Source organism: Pan paniscus, chromosome 11 (genome assembly GCF_029289425.2).
Source record: "Pan paniscus chromosome 11, NHGRI_mPanPan1-v2.0_pri, whole genome shotgun sequence".
NCBI classification, from domain to species: Eukaryota; Metazoa; Chordata; class Mammalia; order Primates; family Hominidae; genus Pan; species Pan paniscus.
The window spans coordinates 16357079-16378756 of record NC_073260.2 but is presented as its reverse complement, the minus strand read 5'-3'; the positions used below and the strand labels follow the sequence as shown (position 1 = coordinate 16378756).

General features: G+C 37.7%; 1 protein-coding gene across 20 annotated transcripts in view; it reads left to right on the top strand.

The window, feature by feature from the left end:
* RABGAP1 (RAB GTPase activating protein 1) overlaps nt 1-21678 on the top strand; it is a 166154-nt gene that overhangs the window by 31628 nt on the left and 112848 nt on the right. For all 20 annotated transcript variants that reach the window (XM_055117637.1, XM_055117631.1, XM_034929003.3 and 17 more), the window contains 4 exons: nt 11471-11705; nt 13200-13404; nt 16284-16458; nt 17043-17200. In XM_055117637.1, the coding sequence (XP_054973612.1) occupies nt 11471-11705; nt 13200-13404; nt 16284-16458; nt 17043-17200 (773 nt within the window). The remainder of the gene's footprint in view (nt 1-11470; nt 11706-13199; nt 13405-16283; nt 16459-17042; nt 17201-21678) is intronic.

Sequence of the window (21678 nt, the reverse complement as noted above, 5' to 3'; positions counted from 1 at the left end):
CATAGAGGTATATTTCTTTTTTTTTTAACCTAGTCATCCATAAGCAGGTATTTTTCATAATAAAATGTTTTGACAACTCATATCAAAATGTGAGAATTTTCCATAAAAGCAGAACATGTATTTTCTCCATCTGACTGACTATATGTTCCTCTCAGTTGGGAATCTTAGTTCTTACCCAAAGATACTCTATAAATACTGGTTGGGGATGCATTGATGAACTAGTGTTTCTTATGCAGAAAGATCAGTTACTTTTTTTTTTTTTTTTTGAGACGGAGTCTCGCTCTGCTGCCCAGGCTGGAGTGCAGTGGCATGATCCCTGCTCACTGCAAGCTCCACCTCTCGGGTTCACACCATTCCCCTGCCTCAGCCTCCCAGTAGCTGGGACTACAGGCGCCCACCACCATGCCCGGCTAATTTTTTGTATTTTTAGTAGAGATGGGGTTTCACCGTGTTAGCCAGGATGGTCTCGATCTGACCTCGTGATCCACCCGCCTCGGCCTCCCAAAGTGCTGGGATTATAGGCATGAGCCACCGAGCCTGGCCAGATCAGTTAATTTTTTAAACTCTTTAATCCTCATAGAGTTTTCTTCTTGAAAAATCTAATTGACATTATTTAGATGAAAGAAAATTGCCAAACTTTATTAAAATAGCAGATAACAAAAGTCACTCTGTCTCAGTAATGCCGAAACTAATCTTCTGATTTGGTTTCTGATACTGCTTTTTTAGAACCTGATAATCTGCTGGACGTGGTGGCTCACGCCTGTAATCCCAGCACTTTGGGAGGCCGAGGCGGGCAGATCACCTGAGGTCAGGAGTTTGAGACAAGCCCGGCCAACATGGCAAAACCCCATCTCTACTAAAAATACAAAAATTAGCTGGGCGTGGTGGCACGCACCTGTAATCCCAGCTACTCCGGAGGCTGAGGCAGGAGAATTGCTTGAACCCGGGAGGCGGAGGTTGCAGTGAGCTATCACGCCACTGCACTCCAGCCTGGGCGACGAGCGAAACTTCGTCTCAAACAAAAAAAAAAGAAAAAAAGAACCTGCTAATCTTGTCCTCTGTAATGCAGATCTTTTATTCAGCAAAGTTACTGAACATGAGCTCAGTTTAATTAAGAGGGTTATAGTGGTGGTGGTGGTGGAGACACATCAGTAAATACGTCATCATGATACAATTCATCATGTACTAGAATCTAGGTATGAGCGAACTGTGTGAGAATGTAATTGTTGCCTAAAGAAGAAAAGAAAGGTTATGTGTAGTAGGTGATAGTTGAGAAAATATTAAGAGTGCCCTGTACAAACAAGTGAGCCTGTAACGTGGTAAGATCCAGAAGCTTGAAAGAACATGGAGTCAGGACTACTGTAGGTAGAAGAATTGATTGTATTTGCTTTTCTTTTCCTCCCAAGATGGAAATGGCTTTGTCTTTTTTTTTTTTTTTTTAGTTATAATAATGTTTGCTTGATATAGAAAACCAGGCAGTAAGAGAAGTAACTAAAACCCAGCCATGGCCATATGCAGTGGCTCATGCCTGTAATCCCAACACACTTTGGGAGGTGGAGGCAGGAGGATTGCCTGAGCCCAGGAGTTCTAGACCAGCCTAGGTAACATGATGGGACCCTGTCTCTATTTTTAAAATAAGAAAATTAAAATAAAACCCATCCATAATCCCATTACTTAGTGAAACAGTTGTAAATGTTTTGGGCCTGTCTTCAGTTGACTTTTCAGGATAAATTCACAAGCTGCTGTTCTTTCCCGTCCTCTTTTTATTTTAAAGTAATACTAGAAATTCTAATGATAACTTTATGTTGTTTGGTTCTTCCTTCATAGAGTAAGATAAAAAGACTGATAATCAGAACAGCCATGGTTTATAAAGTAAATCATAAAGAAATTTACTGATTTAACAAAGATCACAGAATGAGTGTGTAAGCAGGTTTGAGATTAGTAACTAAATCTTCAAATATCCAAATTGGACTTTTGGTTATTTCGTGTCATGTATTCTGACACAACTAAGGTTATTTAGTGTTATAAGTAACATACATACTTCTTAATTGCTCAGCTTTTACACTGAAGCTCAGCAATATTACTCAGTTTGAACCATTTTCATTTGTGTTTTTACTGCAGTAGGATTAAAATAGTGGAAACTGTAGATCATCAGGAATTCGTCTTTAATTTTCTGATCATCTAGGGACTTCTCAAGCACAAAGTGTCCCTTCCTAAGCATGTTTTCTTGAGGGCCTAAATATCCTTCAGAAAAGGATCCCAAACTGCCTGAAGTAGCTTTTGTATAACTGGCAAATCAAGTGGGGCCAAGTTGGTATTGTTGCAGTGAAAGGAAACAAGGACTATAAAATTAGAAGTAGAAAATTGAGACCAGGAAATGACTCTGGATTTTGCCTTTGGAACATTTTGTCCTTTGGTTCCATAAATGCAATTTTGCTCTCAAGGAAACAGACTTGTAGCCAATTCTACCGTATAAGATATTGCCCTTATTTGATATATTTAGAAAGGACAAATGTTATTCCAGTATGCTGCTTTTGTACATGAATAGTAGGTGTGTTCTTAGAGTTTCTTTGGGCCACGAAAAGTAGAACTACTTGCTTTCTAAGTTTATTGTTTTCAAACCTCAACTCTTAATAGGTGGATCAGAGTTTCTTTAGAAAGAGCTGAGAGTGGGGTGGAGGAATACCAACACTTATTGGATGCTATTTGGCAGGTACTGTGGTGTGAGAGTTAAATGAGATAGTTGTGTAAAAACCACACGATACAGTGCCTGAAATATACGTAAGTGCCCAATAATGTTATCAAACCCTAATAACAATCCTGTGAGATAGATATTAACATCCTCATTTTAAAGATGAGACAGTTGGGGCTCCCAGACATTAATTTGCCCTCAGTTACAGAGTTAATGTCAGAGCAATGTCCCAAAGCCAGATGTGTCTTACTTGGGAGCCCAAGTATGGCTACTAAGTTCAGTTGCATAGGCTTTGCACACTACAGTTCTAGTGAGAGCCATTCAGATAATCTATGCTGTGAGTGGGGTGCCTCTTGGAGTTGTGCCACAAAACAACTCTGGGCCCAGTTTTTTTTAGTACCACCCTGCTATGTAAGCAGAATTATGAATAAACAATTCATCATGCAGTCTCCATCCCTGCAAACGTTTATGTCATATGTTTACAGTAGCTGCTAAATGCTAAATTGGCCTTTTTATGTTTATTGTTTTCCTTAACAATTCAGGACTTTCCTAAAGAACTGTTCCTTTTAATGTAGAGTACATGGAAATAAACACAAATCTAAATGTAATTCTTAGTTGTACTATTCATAAATATTTGTTTTGCTTTTTTTGTCTTCATATTTGTGCTAAATTACATTAGAAGTCTTTGTTGGACTTCAAAATATATTGTTTGTGTTTTGCACTGGGCTCTTTGCAGTGTTCTTATTGTAAATGTTAGCCCTTAATGACACTTGCTCAGAATAATGAAAACAGATGGTATTTGTTTTTGTTTTTGTATTTTAGTAGATAAAGCTAAAGTCATTCAGATTTCCTTTCTATAATTAAACCAAAATTTGTAGAATATTCAGTATCCAAGTAGGATAAAAGCATACTGCTTTGGCTTCCATTCTTTGCATTTGTAACATTCAGTTCAGTAAATATGTATTTCAGGTGTATTCTGTCCCAGTCACTATCTGAAGCTTTGGGGATATAAAGATAATTTAACAAACAGTCTCTGCCCAGTCTGGTTCAAGGGACTCTCTAAACAAATATTTTCTAAAACAAGTGGCAATGCTAGAATAAACATATATGCTAATATTATGGTAGCCCTGAGGAGGGAGTGATTAAATCCTATCTAGAACGGTTAAGATCTCCCAGAGGAGATAACAGAATTTAAGGTTGGTCTTAAAGAATACACAGGAGGAGAGGATGACTTTCCAGGAAAGGAAACACTCTATACAAAGTATGGGTGCTTGAAAGTTTATGGTGTGTCCTGGGAAAGTTGAGTAGTTTGCTGTGACTAAGTGACTGGAAAGGCAGATTGAGCAGAGTTGTGAAAAGACTAATAGGATATACTTATGAATTTGGGCTTTATCTTGTGGGCATTGAGGAACCATGGAAGGATTTAAAAACAAGGCAGTGCTTGATCACAACTAAGACTGGCAATTATAAGTTGAATGGTGGCCATATGTGAAAGAGAAGAGAGAGAAAGAAGGCAGGCAAACTACTAACTGCAGTAGGCTTACGTAAAATGAAAGAGGTTGTCCTAAGGTATTAGCTATGCAGAGAAGATAGAAGAGAAAAATGGACAGACAAGGGTCAATAGGATTTGTGAGTTATATGGGAATGAGAGAAATCAGGGATGATTGTAATTCTTAATTTGGCCATGGAGTGAATGGTAGTGCAACCATTGATTAAAAAAGGATGCAGGAGGGCTGGGTTCGGTGGCTCATGCCTGCTAATCCCAACAGGGAGGCCAAGGCGGGCAGATACTTGAGGCCAGGAGTTTGAGACCAGCCTGGCCAACATGGTGAAACCCACCCCATCTCTACCAAAAATACAAAAATCAGCTGGGCGTGATGGCGCATGCCTGTAATCTCAGCTACTCGGGAGGCTGAGACATGAGAATCGCTTGAACCCAGGAGGCAGAGGTTGCAGTGAGCAGAGATTGCGCCACTGTACTACAACCTGGGTGGCAGAATGAGACTGTGTCTCAAAAAGAAAAAAAAAAGCAGGAAGAGGATCAGTGGCTTAAGTTTTGGACAGAATAAGTTTGATGTATCCAACTGAAGGTCTCTATCCAGTAGACAGTTGAGGAAGGGATTGTAGATAGAGATTTGAGATTGTTTGTTGTTGGGAGTAGATACCATACAGTGGCACAGGAGGGTCTAATAACGTGAAGTTAATGCCAAAGACAGAATCCTGGATGAGCACCTTTAGTAGGGTACATAGAAAAAAAGGAACAGTTGTGTTCTCAAATTGCATCTTTTGTGGAAATCATACTTTTTCTGTTTTATTTTAGGTCAGATTTTTTGAGGTAAAATTTACACCAATAAAATGCAACCCTCTTAGTTGTACAGTCCTGAGTTTTAACAAACGTAAAGTCTCATGTAACGACCAGCACAGTCAAGATGGGGAATACTTTTATTACTCCCAAAAGTCCCCTCGTGCATCTATTTAGTCATACCTTTATTCCCCTTCCCTGATAACCAGTGATCTGATTTCTGTCCCTATAGTTTTGTCTTTTCCAGAATGCCAGGTAAATGGAGTCATACAGTATGTAGTCTTTTTGTGTATGGCTTCTTTTACATAGAATAATGCTTTCGAGATTTGTCCATGTTATTGTGTGTATTAGTAGTTTATTCCTTTTTATTGCTTAGTAGTATTCCATTTTATAGATCTATAAGAATCTTTTTATTAATCCACTCACCAGTGAATAAACATTTGGGTTGTATTCAGTTTTTGGCTGTTATGAATAATGCATTAACATTTGCAGCCGGGCATTGGTGGCTCATTCCTGTAATCTCAGCAACTTGGGAGGCTGAGATGGGAAGATCGCTTGAGCCCAGAAGTTTGAGGCTGCAGTGAGCTATGATCGTGCCACTCTCCTGCAGCTTGGTCAGCAGAGAAAAACCCTGTCTCTCAAAAAATAATTTGCAAACAGATTTTTGTGTAGACATATGTTTTTATTTTTCTTGGGTAACTAATACCTAAGAGTGAGTCATATGGTAAGTGTAATGTTTAACCTTACAAAACTTTATAAAAAATGGATAATATGACTAGACCATTTTGCATTCCTACCAGCAATGTACGAGAGTTTTCTAGTTGCTCCTTATTCTTGCCAGTCCTTCCTATTGTCAGAGTTGTTTTGAATTTTAGTCATTCATTTTATTTTATTTTATTTTACTTTATTTTATTTTATTTTAAACAGGGTCTTGCTGTGTTGCCCAGGCTAGAGTTCAGTGGCATAATCTCACTGCAGCCTCAACCTCCTGGGTTCAAGTGATCCTCCCACCTCAGCCTCTTGAGTAGGTGAGACCAAGGTGTGTGCCAGTACTTCTGGCTAATTTTTAAAATTTTTATAGAGTCGGGGTCTCACCATGTTGCCCAGGCTAGTTTCAAACTCCTAGAGACACACAGTCCACCTGCCTCAGCCTCCTAAATTGCTAGGATTATAGGCATGAACCACCGCGCCCAGACTATAGTCATTCTTATAAGGGTATAGAGGCATCCTATTATAATTTCTGTTTCCCTGATGGCTAGTAATGTTGAGTTTCTTTTTATGTGCTTATTTGCCATCTATGTATCTTTGGTGAAATGCCCTTTTTAGTTGGGTAGTTTGTTTTCTTCTTAAGAGTTCTCTATATATTCTGGATATACGTCCTTCATCAGATATATGACTTGCAAATGTTTTCTCCAGGTCTGGCTTATCTTTTCATTCTCTTAAGAGTTTCTTTTGAGCAGAACCTTTTAATTTTAATTAAGTTCTCAAGTTTTTCTTTGATGATTCATACTTTTTATGTCCTAAGAAATCTCTATGTCACAAGATCAAAAAGATTTCTCCTGTGTTTTATTCTGTATGTTTTATAATTTTAGAGCACGCTTAGGTTTGTAATCCTTTTTGAGTTAATTTTTTGTATATGATGTGAACTATTGAGATTCATGTACTTGCATATAGATGTCAGATTAATTGTTCCAGCTTCATTTGTTTTATTTGTCACTTTCTCCATTTAATAACCTTGACAGTTTTGTTGAAAATCAGTTGGCCATATATGTGTGCATCTGTTTCTGGACTCTGTTCTGTGCCATTGATCTTTATATTTGCCTCTTCACCAATACCACAATGTCTTCATTACTTTAGCTGAAACTACATTTATTTTAGAGATAATTGTGGTATCTGTTAGGAATGCTATTGGCAGCAAGGAAGAGAGCCCTACTAAGAGTGGGTTTATTTTTCTGCTGTGAGAAGTCTGGAGATAAGTAGTTGCTAGTTGGTTTAACTTGTTCATCCATACCAGGTTCAACAGACTATAGCCTGCTGGCCTAATCTGGTCTGCCACCTGTTTTTGTAAATAAAGTGTAATTGGAACGTAGCCACATTAGTTTGTTTATACATTGTTTATGGCTGCTTTCATGCTACAAAGTCAGAGTTGAGTAGCTGCAAGAGAGACTACATATAAGGCCTGCAAAGCCTAAAATATTTATTATCTGGCCCTTTACAGAAAATGTTTCTTAACTTCTGATCTATACCATTAAGGACCCAATTTCTTTTATCCACTCATTCATTTTTGGCTCACTGACTCTTTTTTAAGACAAGGGGTCTCCTTATGTTGCCCAGGCTGGCCTCAAGTGATCCTTCCCCACAGCCTCCTGAGTAGCTGGGACTACAGGCACAGGCCACTGTGCTTGGCTTGGCTTACTGACATTTTGTTCTGTGTCACTTCATTGTAATAGTACATCCACCATGGTTCTATATTCATGTTCCAAGTCAAGAAGAAGAGAGAAAGGGGGTGACACCAGTCATGCTTGTTTCTTTTATTGGGAAAATCAACAGTCTTCCAGAAGCTTCCCAGCCAGTTTCTTTACATCTGAAAGGCTAAAATTATGTTATATGGTAAACCATAGCCGTAAGGGAGGCTGGAAACTAAGCAGTCAACTTTCCTAGCCTCTCTAGTGGAGATAGGCATGTGCCAAAAGTAAAAATCATTTGCAGTTAGTCGTTTTATCATGATGAACCATTCATATTAGAAAATAAATGAACTGTATAAGTTCCTAGCCCAGTGATTTTCAAACTTTGTTACATGTGAACATCTCATGGGGTGCAAAATGTAGATTCTTGGGGCCCATGTACAGAGGTTTTTCTTGGATGGAGTCAAGGGATTTGCATTTTCAGAAAGTACCAGAGATCATTTTGATGCCTATGTGGACCCTCTGGTAAATACTATTTTGGCATCGTAGTTTGGGATTTAGATTTGAGGCAGTGTTTCTCAATCCTGGTTGTATATCAGAATCATCTGTGGAGGTTTTTTGTTGTTGTTGTTGTTGTTGTTCTTGTTTGATAGAGTCTCATTCTGTCACCCAGGCTGGAGTGCAGTGGCACGATCTTGGCTCACTGCAACCTCTGCTCCCCGGGTTCAAGCAATTCTCCTGTGTAGTTGGGACTACAGGTGCATGCCACAATGCCTGGTTGATTTTTGTATTTTTTAGTAGAGACAGGGTTGCACCATGTTGGCCAGGCTGGTCTCGAACTCCTGGCTTCAAGTAATCTGTCTGCCTTGGCCTCTCCAAGTGCTGGGATTATAGGTTTGAGCCACTGCACCCAGCAAAAAACCAACTTTTTAAAGCAGAACTTCTGAAAAAAGATAAATATGTATTAATGTTGACTATGTGACAGATGCCATGCTGTGTATTACATGCTTCTGTTCATTTCATACTCCCTAGTAATACTGATAATTTTTTTGGATAGTCATGGTCAAAAGTCATTAATCTAAGATTGTTTCTCAGAGTGCAGTTCCCAGACTAGCAACATCACTATGATCTGGGAGGTTTTTAGAAATTCAAATTATTGAATACCACCCCAGACTTAGTTAATTGGAAACTCAGGTAGGGCCCAACAGTCTGTCTTAGCAAGCTCTCCTGGTGATTCTGATGCATGTCAAAGTTTCAGAACCTTGAAAGGCACTGCTGAATGTTTCCCAGCTTGGTTTAGACAAAATTAGTTGGCTGTCTTAAAAATAAAAAAGAACTTAATTGATTAAAGTATGCAGGCCGGGTGTAGTGGCTCATGACTATAATCCTAGCACTTTGGGAGGCCAAGGTGGGTGGATCACTTGAGGTCAGGAGTTCAAGACCAGCCTGGCCAACATGGCAAAACGCCGTCTCTACTAAAAATACAAAAACTAGCTGGGTGTGTTGGCACGCGCCTGTGATCCCAGCTACTTGGGAGGTTGAGGCAGAAGAATTGCCTGAACCTGGGAGGCAGAGGTTGCAGTAAGCTGAGATTGTGTTGCTGCACTCCAGCCTGGGCAACAGAGCAAGACTCTGTCTCAAAAAAAAAAAAAAAAAAAGTATGTGTACTATACTGTCACAGGTAGTAATTTGGAATTGGATTGAAGGTTCACAAATGATCTAACATGATAATTGTTGAGTATTGTATTTGATAAGATTATTCAAGGCATTTGTTAGGTTACTATTTTTAAACCACTCTTACAACTGTTTTGTGTATGTACATTACTTTTTCCTAGTTTTTAAGGAAGAGTTAAGGACATTGAAGACAGTTCTTATGTTTATAAAATTTATAAAGTAGGGAAGAATGCAAGATAAACGTGTAAACACAAGGCAAAGGTATAAACATGTTTTCTTTTAGGGTTAGCTACATTTCTGTGATTGGTAAGTATATTACAACGTAGGCAGCCTATCCCAACAGAAAACTTAGGTTTACTTATGTGCCAAAGATCAAAACAGTACTTCATAGCATGTAATATGTCTTTCTTCAATTCCAGTTGCATTCCCAGTTGTAATTACTACTTGCTTCAACAGGGAATCTGATATCTTCTCTCATCTGTTTTTGGGAAGCTGTATAACTCTATTCCTATATGTTATTTCTCCCTACCCTTGGAAAAATTAGTTTAGGTTCACTTGGGCTGTCTTTTGCTTACTGCAGGTGATACAGTATTTCTTCTCCAGTTTTGAAAAGATAAGAGGCTAATTGGATCTAAGCTTTAGTTGGATTTTTAGGTGCTTTAAAAATTTTTTAAGCTGGGCGTGGTGGCACTGCCTGTAGTCACAGTTCCTCGGGAGGCTGATGAGGGAGGATCACTTGAGCCCAGGAGTTCAAGTCCACGCTGGGCAACATAGTGATATGATGTCACTTTTAAAAAAAAGTTTTTGAGACAGGGTTTTGCTCTATCACCCAGGCTGGAGTGCAGTGGCGTGATCTCGGGTCACTGCAGCCTCAACTTCTGGGCTCCAGCGATCCTCCCACCTCAGCCTCCCAGTAGCTGGGACCACAGGCACATGCTACCATGCACGGCTAATTTTTGTGTTTTTGGTAGAGATGGGGTTTCACTGTGTTGCCCAGGCTGGTCTCGAACTCCTGAGGTCAAGCAGTCTGTCCACCTCAGCCTCCCAAAGTGCTGGGATTATAGGCGTGAGCCACTGTGCCCAGCAAAAAAAAAAAAAAAAACTTTTTAAAGCAGAACTTCTAAAAAAAGAAATTCAGTTGCACTTGTGTATGTGTAGAATCTGATTTAACAAAGGGTTAAAATTACTCGGCCCACTTGTAATTCCATTAACAGTAACTCCAAACATAAAATGAAATTCACAGAAACAGAAATTGTCATTGAAGCCAAGAAAGAGGTCTTTATTTCTAAGGCAAAAGTAGTTGAAATGTTGGAATTTCCTTGGGAAAATGTCCGCAAAAAAGACTTGTCTTTTTCTCAATTATAATTTGCAGCACAAGAGACTTGAAGTTTATAGAATTATAAAAGCCTGAATCAATAAAAGTACTTGAATTGGATTTCTTGGTAGCCCAGAGGTACCTACCTCTGTTATTGGAATATTGCTTCCTAGCATCTGTGTTAATTTTGCTAGGGTAGGCCTCATTCTCTTAGCCCTGCCCACTTTAACTTTTTGTTAGGTTTTAGTCTTCAGAAAGCCTCCTAAATCAGGGCTCCCTCTTTTTTCCCATGACTTCGTTTTTCTAACTCAATTCTTTTGTTAATTTTTTTAGTATTTCTTAAGCATTTAGTGACAATACTGCATTATGTCACTTGTGGTTTTCCTTGGCATTGGGCAGTCTCCACTGGATTTTGCACTTACTTGCTTCCTTGTTGAGGAACTAGTAATAACCCATCATGACTCCATAGAATTACTTGATATCATTGAAATAGAGTGCTTTTATTTCTCAGGACTATTTTGTACATTCATGTCAGCTTTACTCAAGTGTTTCAGAACTTTCAGAACCTGTTCATATTATATAAGTCTTCCTCAGAAATACAAGAGACTTGCATATGACTGGAGTGGTAAAATACCTGTGGAAATGTATTGCCTAATATGTATGTTTCTGTTGATCTTTTGGAAGCAAGCACATTTTTCCTTTTTTCTTAAGGGCTAGAGGAGACACTAAGATGTTCTTCTTAAAAGCGTTATTTCTTAACAGACAAAATTATAGATCCTTTAATTATTGTTAGTTTAGGACACAGTAAAAGACTTTATAACATTGGCAGGCTATCGCATATATTTCTGGGTATTAGTCTCAAGTTCACTATGTACTTTTTCATGAAAAACTATGTAATTGAGAGAGCAGCTGCACCCTTATTTGTTGCAGATCTTGATTTATTCTATTTTTTAAAAAAACATTCAGAAGATATCTTTGTATCAAAAGAAATGCTAATGATTTTCTTTAGAATGTGAACCCATTTTAATCAATACTGGCCAATCTTTGTCACTTTGCTGATTGCATGTATTTGTGACCCTTAGATTGTAGGGAATGGAAGTGAACAGCAGCTGCAAAAAGAGCTAGCAGATGTACTGATGGATCCTCCAATGGACGACCAGCCAGGGGAAAAGGAGCTTGTGAAAAGGTCACAACTGGATGGTGAAGGAGATGGGCCTCTTTCTAATCAGCTCTCCGCTTCATCCACCATTAACCCTGTGCCATTAGTAGGGCTCCAAAAACCAGAGATGAGCCTACCAGTGAAACCTGGACAAGGAGGTTAGGATTGCTGCATTGCTTGCGTAACTGAAGGTTATTGTTTTTAATATGTGAGTGTCCACCCTGTACTAGGTTTTATTTAGAACAGGCAAAACCATTGTCTACAAAAACAGGCAAAAACATTCTCTAGAATCTCTGAATTCTAACTCTAAGGGGATGTGAGAGGAGTAAAAATATATATACCATTCTGATTTCCTTTTAAATGTATTTCACTTGTACCAAGGAAAGAGAAAACATGGCTAAAGGACACAGAGGGAGTCTTTTTTTTTTTTTCCCCCAGAATGCTTAAAGATTTTTCAAATAAAGAAGGAATATGAGTACAATATTAGAGAAATGGAGGGATAATTCTGGGTGAACAGATGTTTGCTCCAGACCTATATAGCTCTATGGGAGCAGTTGCCAAGTTGAAAAAGGAAGACTAGAACATGGGACAGAAAGACATAGCATGGGAGGAGAAGGACAACTTAAAAGACTCATTTGGAAAAGCAGGTGCTAAAACTATAGATGTTATTGGGAAAGGAAAGCCAAAGGGATTAAGAGAACATAATGAAGTGGCTAAGATGATGAATTAGAGAAATAATTGTAACAGTGCAGCTCAGAAAGATGACAGTTAGGCCGGGCGCAGTGGCTCACGCCTGTAATCCCAGCACGTTGGGAGGCCGAGGCAGGTGGATCACAAGGTCAGGAGATCGAGACCATCTGGCCAACATGGTGAAACCCTGTCTCTGTTAAAATACAAAAAATTAGCCAGGCGTGGTGGCACGCACCTGTAGTCACAGCTACTTGGGAGGCTGAGGCAGGGGAAATTGCTTGAAACCAGGAGGCGGAGGTTGCAGTGAGCCGAGATTGTTCCACTGCACTTCAGCCTGGCGACAGAGCGAGACTCCGTCTCAAAAAAAAAAAAAAAAAAAAGATGACAGTCAGAGATAGGAGTTTCAGAGTGAAGAAATACTAAATGTATATTCGACCTAAATGTAAATTACAAAGTCAAAACAAATTAGAAGAGGCAGAAAAGTGAATCAAATCTGAGTCTGATTGAGACTGACTCTAATAGCACTATATTTTGAGTATCCTTTGTCTGAAATGCTTGGGACCAGAAGTGTTTCAGATTTCAGATGTTTTTGGATTTTGGAATATGCATATAATTACCTGCTGAGCACCCCAAATCCAATAATTCAAAAACTGAAATGCCGCAAATAGTACTTCTTTTAAGTGTCATGTAGGTACTCAAAAGGTTTTGAAATTTGAAGCATTTCATGTTTCAGATTTTTGAATTTAGGATGCTCAACCTGTACCTAAAAATCTTGGTGTTTCTGACAGAGTTCTAGTGTGAGATTTCTGGTTTTCATGGGCATTTCTTTTAGGGTATGGCATATTGTCTCATTAATACTTAATTTTAGACCTTAAATGTTACTTGCAGATTTTTACTTGCTAATCATATCAACAAAATATCAAAGTGAAAGTAATCACTTCCTTATTCATTGTTTCTTTCAGATTCTGAAGCTTCAAGTCCTTTCACACCAGTGGCCGATGAGGACAGCGTAGTTTTCAGTAAACTGACTTACTTAGGCTGTGCCTCGGTAAATGCTCCCAGGAGTGAAGTGGAAGCCTTAAGGATGATGTCCATCTTAAGAAGCCAGTGTCAGATTTCACTAGATGTTACCCTTTCAGTGCCGAATGTGTCTGAAGGAATTGTAAGGTGAGACTGGTTTATTGAAATCTTTCGATATTTACATCAGATCTCTGACCTGTTGCTTCAGAAAGAAGGAATAGTGAATAAAATACATATTAATAGTTATTTTACTTGTGTAACATTTCATTTACCTGGCACTCATGTCTCCCAAGGACTGTGACCTTTGTGAAAAATGGTTACTTATTTGTAATAGTTTTTCGTACTCTTCCCGATCATGTGTAGTACATTAGGCATTTAATGTTTTGGGGATAAATGAAATATATTGACATGAGTCAGCCTAAAAGATTATATTTTCCATGTTCCTTTGATGAAAATACAAGCTTGACACATTATTTCAAAATGGAGTTTCATGTTGAGTTTGAAAGTTAAAAAAATTTATTATTAAATATTAACTATACCAGTACACCCCTTAATTTTTATGATGAGAAAACTGGCTAGGTGCAGTGGTTCATGCCTGTAATCCCAGCATTTTGGGAGGCTGAGACGGGTTGATCACTTAAGTTCAGGGGTTCGAGACCAGCCTGGGCAGCCTGGGCAACATGGTGAAATCCTGTCTGTACAAAACATACAAAAATTAGCCACGCATGGTCATACACACCTGTAGTCCCAGCTACTCAGGAGGCTGAAATGGGAGGATCACCTGAGCCTGGGAGTTCAAGGCTGCAGTGAGCTGTGATCATGCCACTTCACTCCAGACTGAGTGACAAAGTGAGACCCTGTCTCAACAAAACAAAATGAAAAAAAAAAGATGAGAAAACTGAGGCACAGAGAAGCCTCTAGCTGTTTATACTAATAGAACAAATAACAATTGCAGATAGCTAATCAGATGTCTGTATCAACCAGCTAGATATACTTTTGCTCAATAAGTCAGATGAGTGCAGGTAAAATAAATTTTTTTTCCCTATTACCAAAGATATATGCTTATTTAAAAAAATTGCCACATAAAAATAGCCTTAATTCTACTCTACCACTAATAAATACAGTTAACATCTTGGCTTATTAAGATCTTCTCTGCATATTGGTATATGTATATGTCTAGGTATATGTAAATATACCTGCATATATATACATACATAATTTACAACTGTTAGAATCAACTTTTTTTTAACAGCAATGGACCTGTACATACCATCTTGTACTTAGTTTTATATCATAAACCTCTTTTCATGCCAGTAAATATTATTAAAAATTTTAATTTATGATGGCATATGAATGGGTTATAAATAAATAACCCATCTCTTATATTAGACATTTTAAGGCTTTTATCTTTCAGAGAAAAAAGCATGAATGATGATAGCTAATTTTAATAATATGGGAATATCAGTGTTTTATAAATAGGTATCTTTGAGCTCAATCTTTTTAGACTTCTGTTGATTTCCTTAGGATAAATTCCTAGAAGTAAACTTATTGAGTTTGTCTATTTTTATTGCTTCTAATAACATTGCCAACTAGCCATCTAGAAATATTGATCTAGTTTATACTTTTATCAGCAGTATATAGAATATCCATTTCTCAGTATCCTCAGAAGTATTTTGGACTTTCATGGTGACAGAGTAATAGCTGTGTGTTGATTGTAGTAAAATAATCTGTATATGTAATTTTTCCCCTTAAGTATTTAAATAACTATTTTGCAAAGACTCACAAATTCCATTTATTAATGATAAACTATTAATAAAATGTGTTTAGCACTCATTTCTATATGTTTCTTAGTCAATACTCATTCCTCTAACTGAAGTTACACTTTAATATATTTTTAATTCTATAAAAGAAGTTAGAAAGCTAGTTGGTTTTACCCCACATTTTTAGAGTTTTCATAAAAGTGCTTTCAAACCTGTGTTAGATCCTCTTCCTAGGTATTTCCGTGATGAGCAAGGCCTTCTAGGCTTTCCCATTAATGGCTCTACCCACGTAGTGTTGAAATTGCATAGTTTCTTTTTAGACCTTCCATAGTTGTGCCTTACTGCCCTGATCAGAGTCTGGAATGTTGTAGGTATCACATAAATATTTGTTGAATAAGTAGATTTTTGAATGAATGCTATCCCTTTGATTTTTTACTGAATGGCATCCTTTTGCTTTTATTCATGATTTTTTTTTTTTTTTGAGGAGTTAACATTTTGTATAATTTCTGTCCTTATTTTCCATGAATCAAAAAAAAACTTGTTTCAGTCTGAGAAAAAGCATCAGTTTTTTGTTTTTTATTTTTTCATAACAGATTAGGTCATTTTTAAAGGAGGTAATTAGAAGCACAGCTTTGCCCAGGTGTGGTGGCTTATGCCTGTAATCCCAGCACTTTGGGAGGCCTAGGTGGGCGGATCACCTGAGGTCGGAAGATTGAGACCATTCTGGCTAACCTGCCCTGTCTCTACTAAAAATACAAAAAATTAGCCGGGCATGGTGGCACATCCCTGTAATCCCAGCTACTTGGGAGGCTGAGGCAGGAGAATCACTTGAACCCAGGAGGCGGAGGTTGCGGTGAGCTGAGATTGCGCCATTGCACTCCAGCCTGGGCAACAAGAGCGAAACTTGTCTCAAAAAAAAAAAAAAAAAAACCACAGCTTCAATGATGTATTTTGGTAGTCTAATTTACATATTAATCGTCTTTATTTTGTTGCAGAATGTATAAGAAATGTGCTTATTGATATTGTTTATACCTTTCTGTTTGCCTCCCTAAAACATGATACTATATGGTTTTTAGTACTATGGAATTACGTAATCAATAGCTTCCGGAATTCACATATGAGTTACTTATTAAAATTTAAGGTTAATATCAGCATACCAAATATATGATCTTCTTACTAGAAAGAATGAGTCTCACATCTTAATATAAACGTAGTGCAGATTGTTCATAATTCCTCTAATCTCTCTGTATCTTTTTCTCTGAACAGACTCTTAGATCCTCAGACAAACACTGAAATAGCAAACTACCCTATCTACAAAATCCTCTTCTGTGTCAGAGGGCATGATGGAACTCCTGAGAGTGACTGTTTTGCTTTCACTGAAAGTCATTACAATGCAGAGCTCTTCAGAATACACGTCTTCCGGTGTGAAATACAAGAAGCTGTAAGTCCTCAAGAGAAAACTCTCTGCAAATGAAACTTCACCAGTGCCCTCACTAGGTTGAAATGATTATGGTATTTATTATGATCACTCATAAGCCAGATGAAATTCTCTGCTATTGTTTTAGTGATTCTAGCCTCATGGGCCAAAATATAAATTAACTAAAAATTTGATTAACTAGAACTTTGTTACTACTACTAAGAATGTCAGAGGAGATCTGTTGGCTACTTTTGATTGGGTTAAGTAGGCATTCTGGTTCTAACATTGACAGATTTGCAAACCATTCTTTTAAATCAAAACTTGTTAGGACTGTTTTCATTGTAATATCTTCAGATAGTTTCTAACAATTTAGGAAATGATTTTTAAATTGGATTTATAGTGCTTACAACCATTTCTTTTTTAAAACCCCTTGTCTGGACATTTTTAGTGTTGCTTGCTTTATAGGCCTAACAAATTAGGTAATTTACCAAAAGAAATAAGTGGGATAAAGATAATTATTGCCCTCCAAAGTAGGTAATCTTCCAGCCTTAATAAAGGTATTTTATATCTTTTGATAACAGCCCATTTCCTAACATGTCTGGTTGTAGGTAAGCCGGATACTTTACAGTTTTGCCACTGCCTTCCGCCGTTCTGCCAAGCAGACCCCACTTTCAGCCACTGCTGCACCCCAGACTCCTGACAGTGACATCTTTACCTTCTCTGTGTCTTTAGAAATAAAAGAAGATGATGGTAAAGGTTATTTTAGGTAGGGAATCTTATTTTATTCATGTATTAACATGCTGTGGTTCAGGGGAAATTCTAGGTCAGATTATAACTTTCATACCATAAAATGATTGCTTTTAAAGGGAGGGCTTTTAAAAAAAATGTGGATGATAAAGGAAAATAAATACATAAATTTAACAGAGGCAAAGTTTGAAGAATTTTAAAGCAATTAAAAAAATTGTCATATTGGGAACATGTTGCTACCTTCTTTTAGTCAGATACCAAGTGGCTAACTGCTCACAAAAATATGGCCAAAGCGCCAGGCGCTGTGGCTCACACCTGTAATCCCAGCTCTTTGGGTGGCTGAGGCGGACGGATCACCTGAGGTCGGGAGTTCGAGACGAGTCTGACCAACATGGAGAAACCTTGTCTCTACTAAAAATACAAAATTAGCCGGGCGTGGTGGCGGGTGCCTGTAATCCCAGCTACTTGGGAGGCTGAGGCAGGAGAATCGCTTGAACCCGGGAGGCAGAGGTTGCAGTGAGCCGAGATCCTGCCACTGCACTCCAGCCTGGGCAACGAGAACGAAACTCCGTCTCAAAAAAAAAAAAAAAAAAAAAATATATATATATATATATATGGCCAAAGCTTAGTCAGCTGGATTTGTAGCTATATTTGTTTTGCTGATTGTATTTGCTTGTTTTAGTTGGTTGATTTATTTGTATTAATAATCTAAAAATCTTAAGCCTTTTCAAGTCAAGTTTTCCCAGTAAAGTTATCTGCATACATTGGAAGGGGAGAAATAAGGTCTGTGTCTGAAGTCTAATCTTTTGTAGGGTTAGAAGTGACTGATTTTAATTTTTAAATATAATGATAATCCTTTGAGTGGTGGAAAGAACCATGGAATAGAAGTCAAAACTTAGCTTTAGTTTAATTATTGTTACTATTAACAATGTCCCCGTTTCCAAGTTTCTTTACATCTGTCAGTAGTTTCCTCATTTATTAAATGAGGTGGCTAGACTCTAAAACCCTTTCTCACTTTAAAATTTTATGGTTGCAAGATGACTTGATTTTTTTTAAATTATAGCCCATGTCACAAAATGATTGTATTATAATCAGTAATTGCATGTAGAAGTCTGTTTCCTCCATGACTACCTCATTAAATTGGTAAAATGAAGTTATATAAAAATATGAATATTTCTAATATTTCGCTTTTAAATTAAGCACAGTGATTGGTTTATTAGATTATTAGAAAAACTGATAATTTTTAGTCTTTCTTCAGACTTTGGAATTGTCATGCCATCTGGTGGCCAATTTAGTGTACAGTGCAGCTTAAACTTTGAGGAGTAAAGTATGACTCATTGTGCTCTGTGCTTTCTAATTAGATAGATTTCTATTCTCTCTCTCTCTTTTTTTTTTTTTTGAGATACGCCTCACGCTGTTGCTCAGGCTTGAATGCAATGGTACAAACATGACTCACTGCAGCCTCAACCTTCTGGTCTCAAGCAGTCCTCCCACCTCGCCCTCCTGAGTAGCTGGGACCACGGATGCATGCCACTATGTCTGGCTAATTTTTTTTTAAGTTTTTCTAGAGATGGGGTCTTGCCACATTGCCCAGGTTGGTCTTGAACTCGTGGTCTCAAGTGATAGTCTCGGCTTGTCAAAGTGTTGGGATTACAGGCATGAGCCACCCATTCCTGACTATTTCTATTCTCAAAGCAATGCTGTGAGGTAGTCCTTCCTGCAATGTACCTTCCTGCCCTGCAAAGTGAAAATTATAATCTGTATAATTTTAAGTAGTTTTTTACCTTGTTAAGCAACCTTTAAACTAAATATATTTTCTTTCTTTTTTTTTTTGAGACAGAGCCTTGCTCTGTCACCAAGGCTGGAATGTAGTGGCACGATCACGGTTCACTGCAACCTCTGTCTCCCAGGTTCAAGCAATTCTCATGCCTCAGCCTCCTGAGTAGCTGGGATTACAAGCATCTGCCACCATACCGGGCTAATTTTTTCTATTTTTTAGTAGAGACAGGGTTTTGCCGTGTTGGCCAGGCTGGTCTCAAACTCCCGGCCTCAAGTGATCCATTTACCTGGGCCTCCCAGAGTGCTGGGATTATAGGCGTGATTCACCATGCCTGGCCTTTTTTTCTTTATTGAAAATATTTATGTAGTTTTGGTCTGTAAATTCTAATTATTAAATAGGAAAGATTAAGATCCCTCAGAAGTATCAGTATAACTTCCCTTCCTTCTGAAATCAGGCATATTCAAGGTAGAATGATCATAAACATCTCTGTTCTATTTGTTAATACTGACAAAGTGCTATTACAGAAAATCCCTGGATGGTCAGATTTGCTTTTCACATTTGTTAGGACTTTGTTCTCCTTTTGCTACATGGCTTTGCTGAATTTCTGCTTTATAATAAATACTGTTATGTTAACTTAAATATATTATTTAAGTATAATGATCAATATACGTAAATATATTAGGTTAATATATATTATTTAGGTATAATAATAATTACATATTATACATATAAATTATTTATGTAATAGTTATATACCTATTATTATATAAAACCTATTATATACTTACTATTATACCTAAATATTTATTTTATCTAAATATTATACCTAAATAATTATTATACCAAAATAATTATTATACCTAAATATATTAGGTTAACACAACAGTACTTTAGATGTATGAAATCCTAGCAAAATATACCTTGGTTTGTCAGATTTAAACTTGTCAAACGCAGTTCCTCTTATCCAGTAATTCTGTAATATGTATGGAAATTTATCTGCAGAAATAATCATTGAGGTTTTCAAAGAATTATTATTATGAATGTTCTCCAACATACTGTGTATAATATTAATAGCAAATTTTAAAAGTAGAAATTAAGTGTTGAATAGAGTACTAAAACATGTTGGTTTATGGATATTACTTATCCCCTGTCCAACTCATATTTGTGTATAACACAAGATTTACTGTGGTTTTACTTTAACATAAATATAGACAAAGTATGATGAGAATAATTAATGCTCTTCTCATTTCTGAAAAAGTATAATTTTTACATTATTATTATTATTATTTTGAGACGGAGTTTTTGCTCTTGTCACTCAGGCTGGAGTGCAATGGCGCGATCTTGGCTCATTGCAACCTCCTTCTCCCGGGTTCAAGTGATTCTACTGCTTCAACCTCCCGAGTAGCTGGAATTATAGGTGCCCACCGCCACGCCTGGCTACTTTTTGTACTTTTAGTAGAGACGGGGTTTCAGCATTTTGGCCAGGCTGGTCTCAACTCCTGACCTCAGGTGATCCACCCGCCTCAGCCTCCCAAATTGCTAGGATTACAGGCGTGAGCCACCATGCCTGGCCAATTTTTAAATGATTATAATTAGAAACCTGCTTCTCCATTTTGCCCATGGGAAAACTGAGCATTTGTTTGTTTGTTGTTGAGACAGGGTCTCACACTTTTTTTTCTTTTTGAGACGGAGTCTCGCTCTGTCACCCACGCTGGCGTACAGTGGCGCAGTCTCGGCTCACTGCAACCTCTGCCTCTCAGGTTCAAGTGATTCTCCTGCCTCAGCCTCCTAAGTAGCTGGGATTAGACATGTGCTGCCACGCCCGGCTAATTTTTGTATTTTCAATAGAGACAGGGCTTTACCATGTTGGCCGGGCTGGTCTCGAACTCCTGACCTCAAATGATCCGCCTGCCTCGGCCTCCCATAGTGCTGGGATTCCAAGCATGAGCCACCGTGCCCGACCTAAACTGAGCATTTTCATTCAAAGTACCATTCAAAACACTTCTTTTTTGTTTTACTTAATCCACTAACCGTCCTCATGAGATAAATTGAGTAGTTTATATTGTGCTTATTTATAGGTAAAGCCAGGGAAATTAAGCCTGTACTTCAGTTTCTTATTTTATACAATAGAAATTAAATACTAAATTCCCTACTTGGATACATTCACATGATGTAGTTATTAGACCAGAAATATGATCTAGGACCCTGACATTCAGTGAGGTGAACACCCACTGATTACACTCTCCATTCTGCTTCCTGTTACTGCAGCCCTGTAGATTCAGAACACCAGAGACAACTTTCTGTCTATTGCTGTTGTTTTAAACTGCTAAACAATGGGATTATATTTCCTTGAGCATCCAAAGAACATAGAGACCAGTGTATCTATTACAAGTTGAAAATTGAGACCCTTCCATTTCCTTATAGGTGAAAACTCTGTCACAAATATTTAACAGTTTGAATGCAAAAATTTTCTTTGAACATTTTTGACATTTTTAGAGTTTGCTAAGATTCTTTGATTTTCTAATGGAAGTATTCAAAAATGTTCTTGAATTAGTATAAATAGTAATAAAGTGCAGAAGGGCTTCAAATTAGTATTTCTTTAGGGCTACCTTTAAGTTTGAGTAGGTGTTCAGAGCTTTTATCTATCCATTTACGGTAGCTACTAATGGTTCTATTGCCATTATCTTAAAGTTGTACAGAAATAAGATACAATTTAG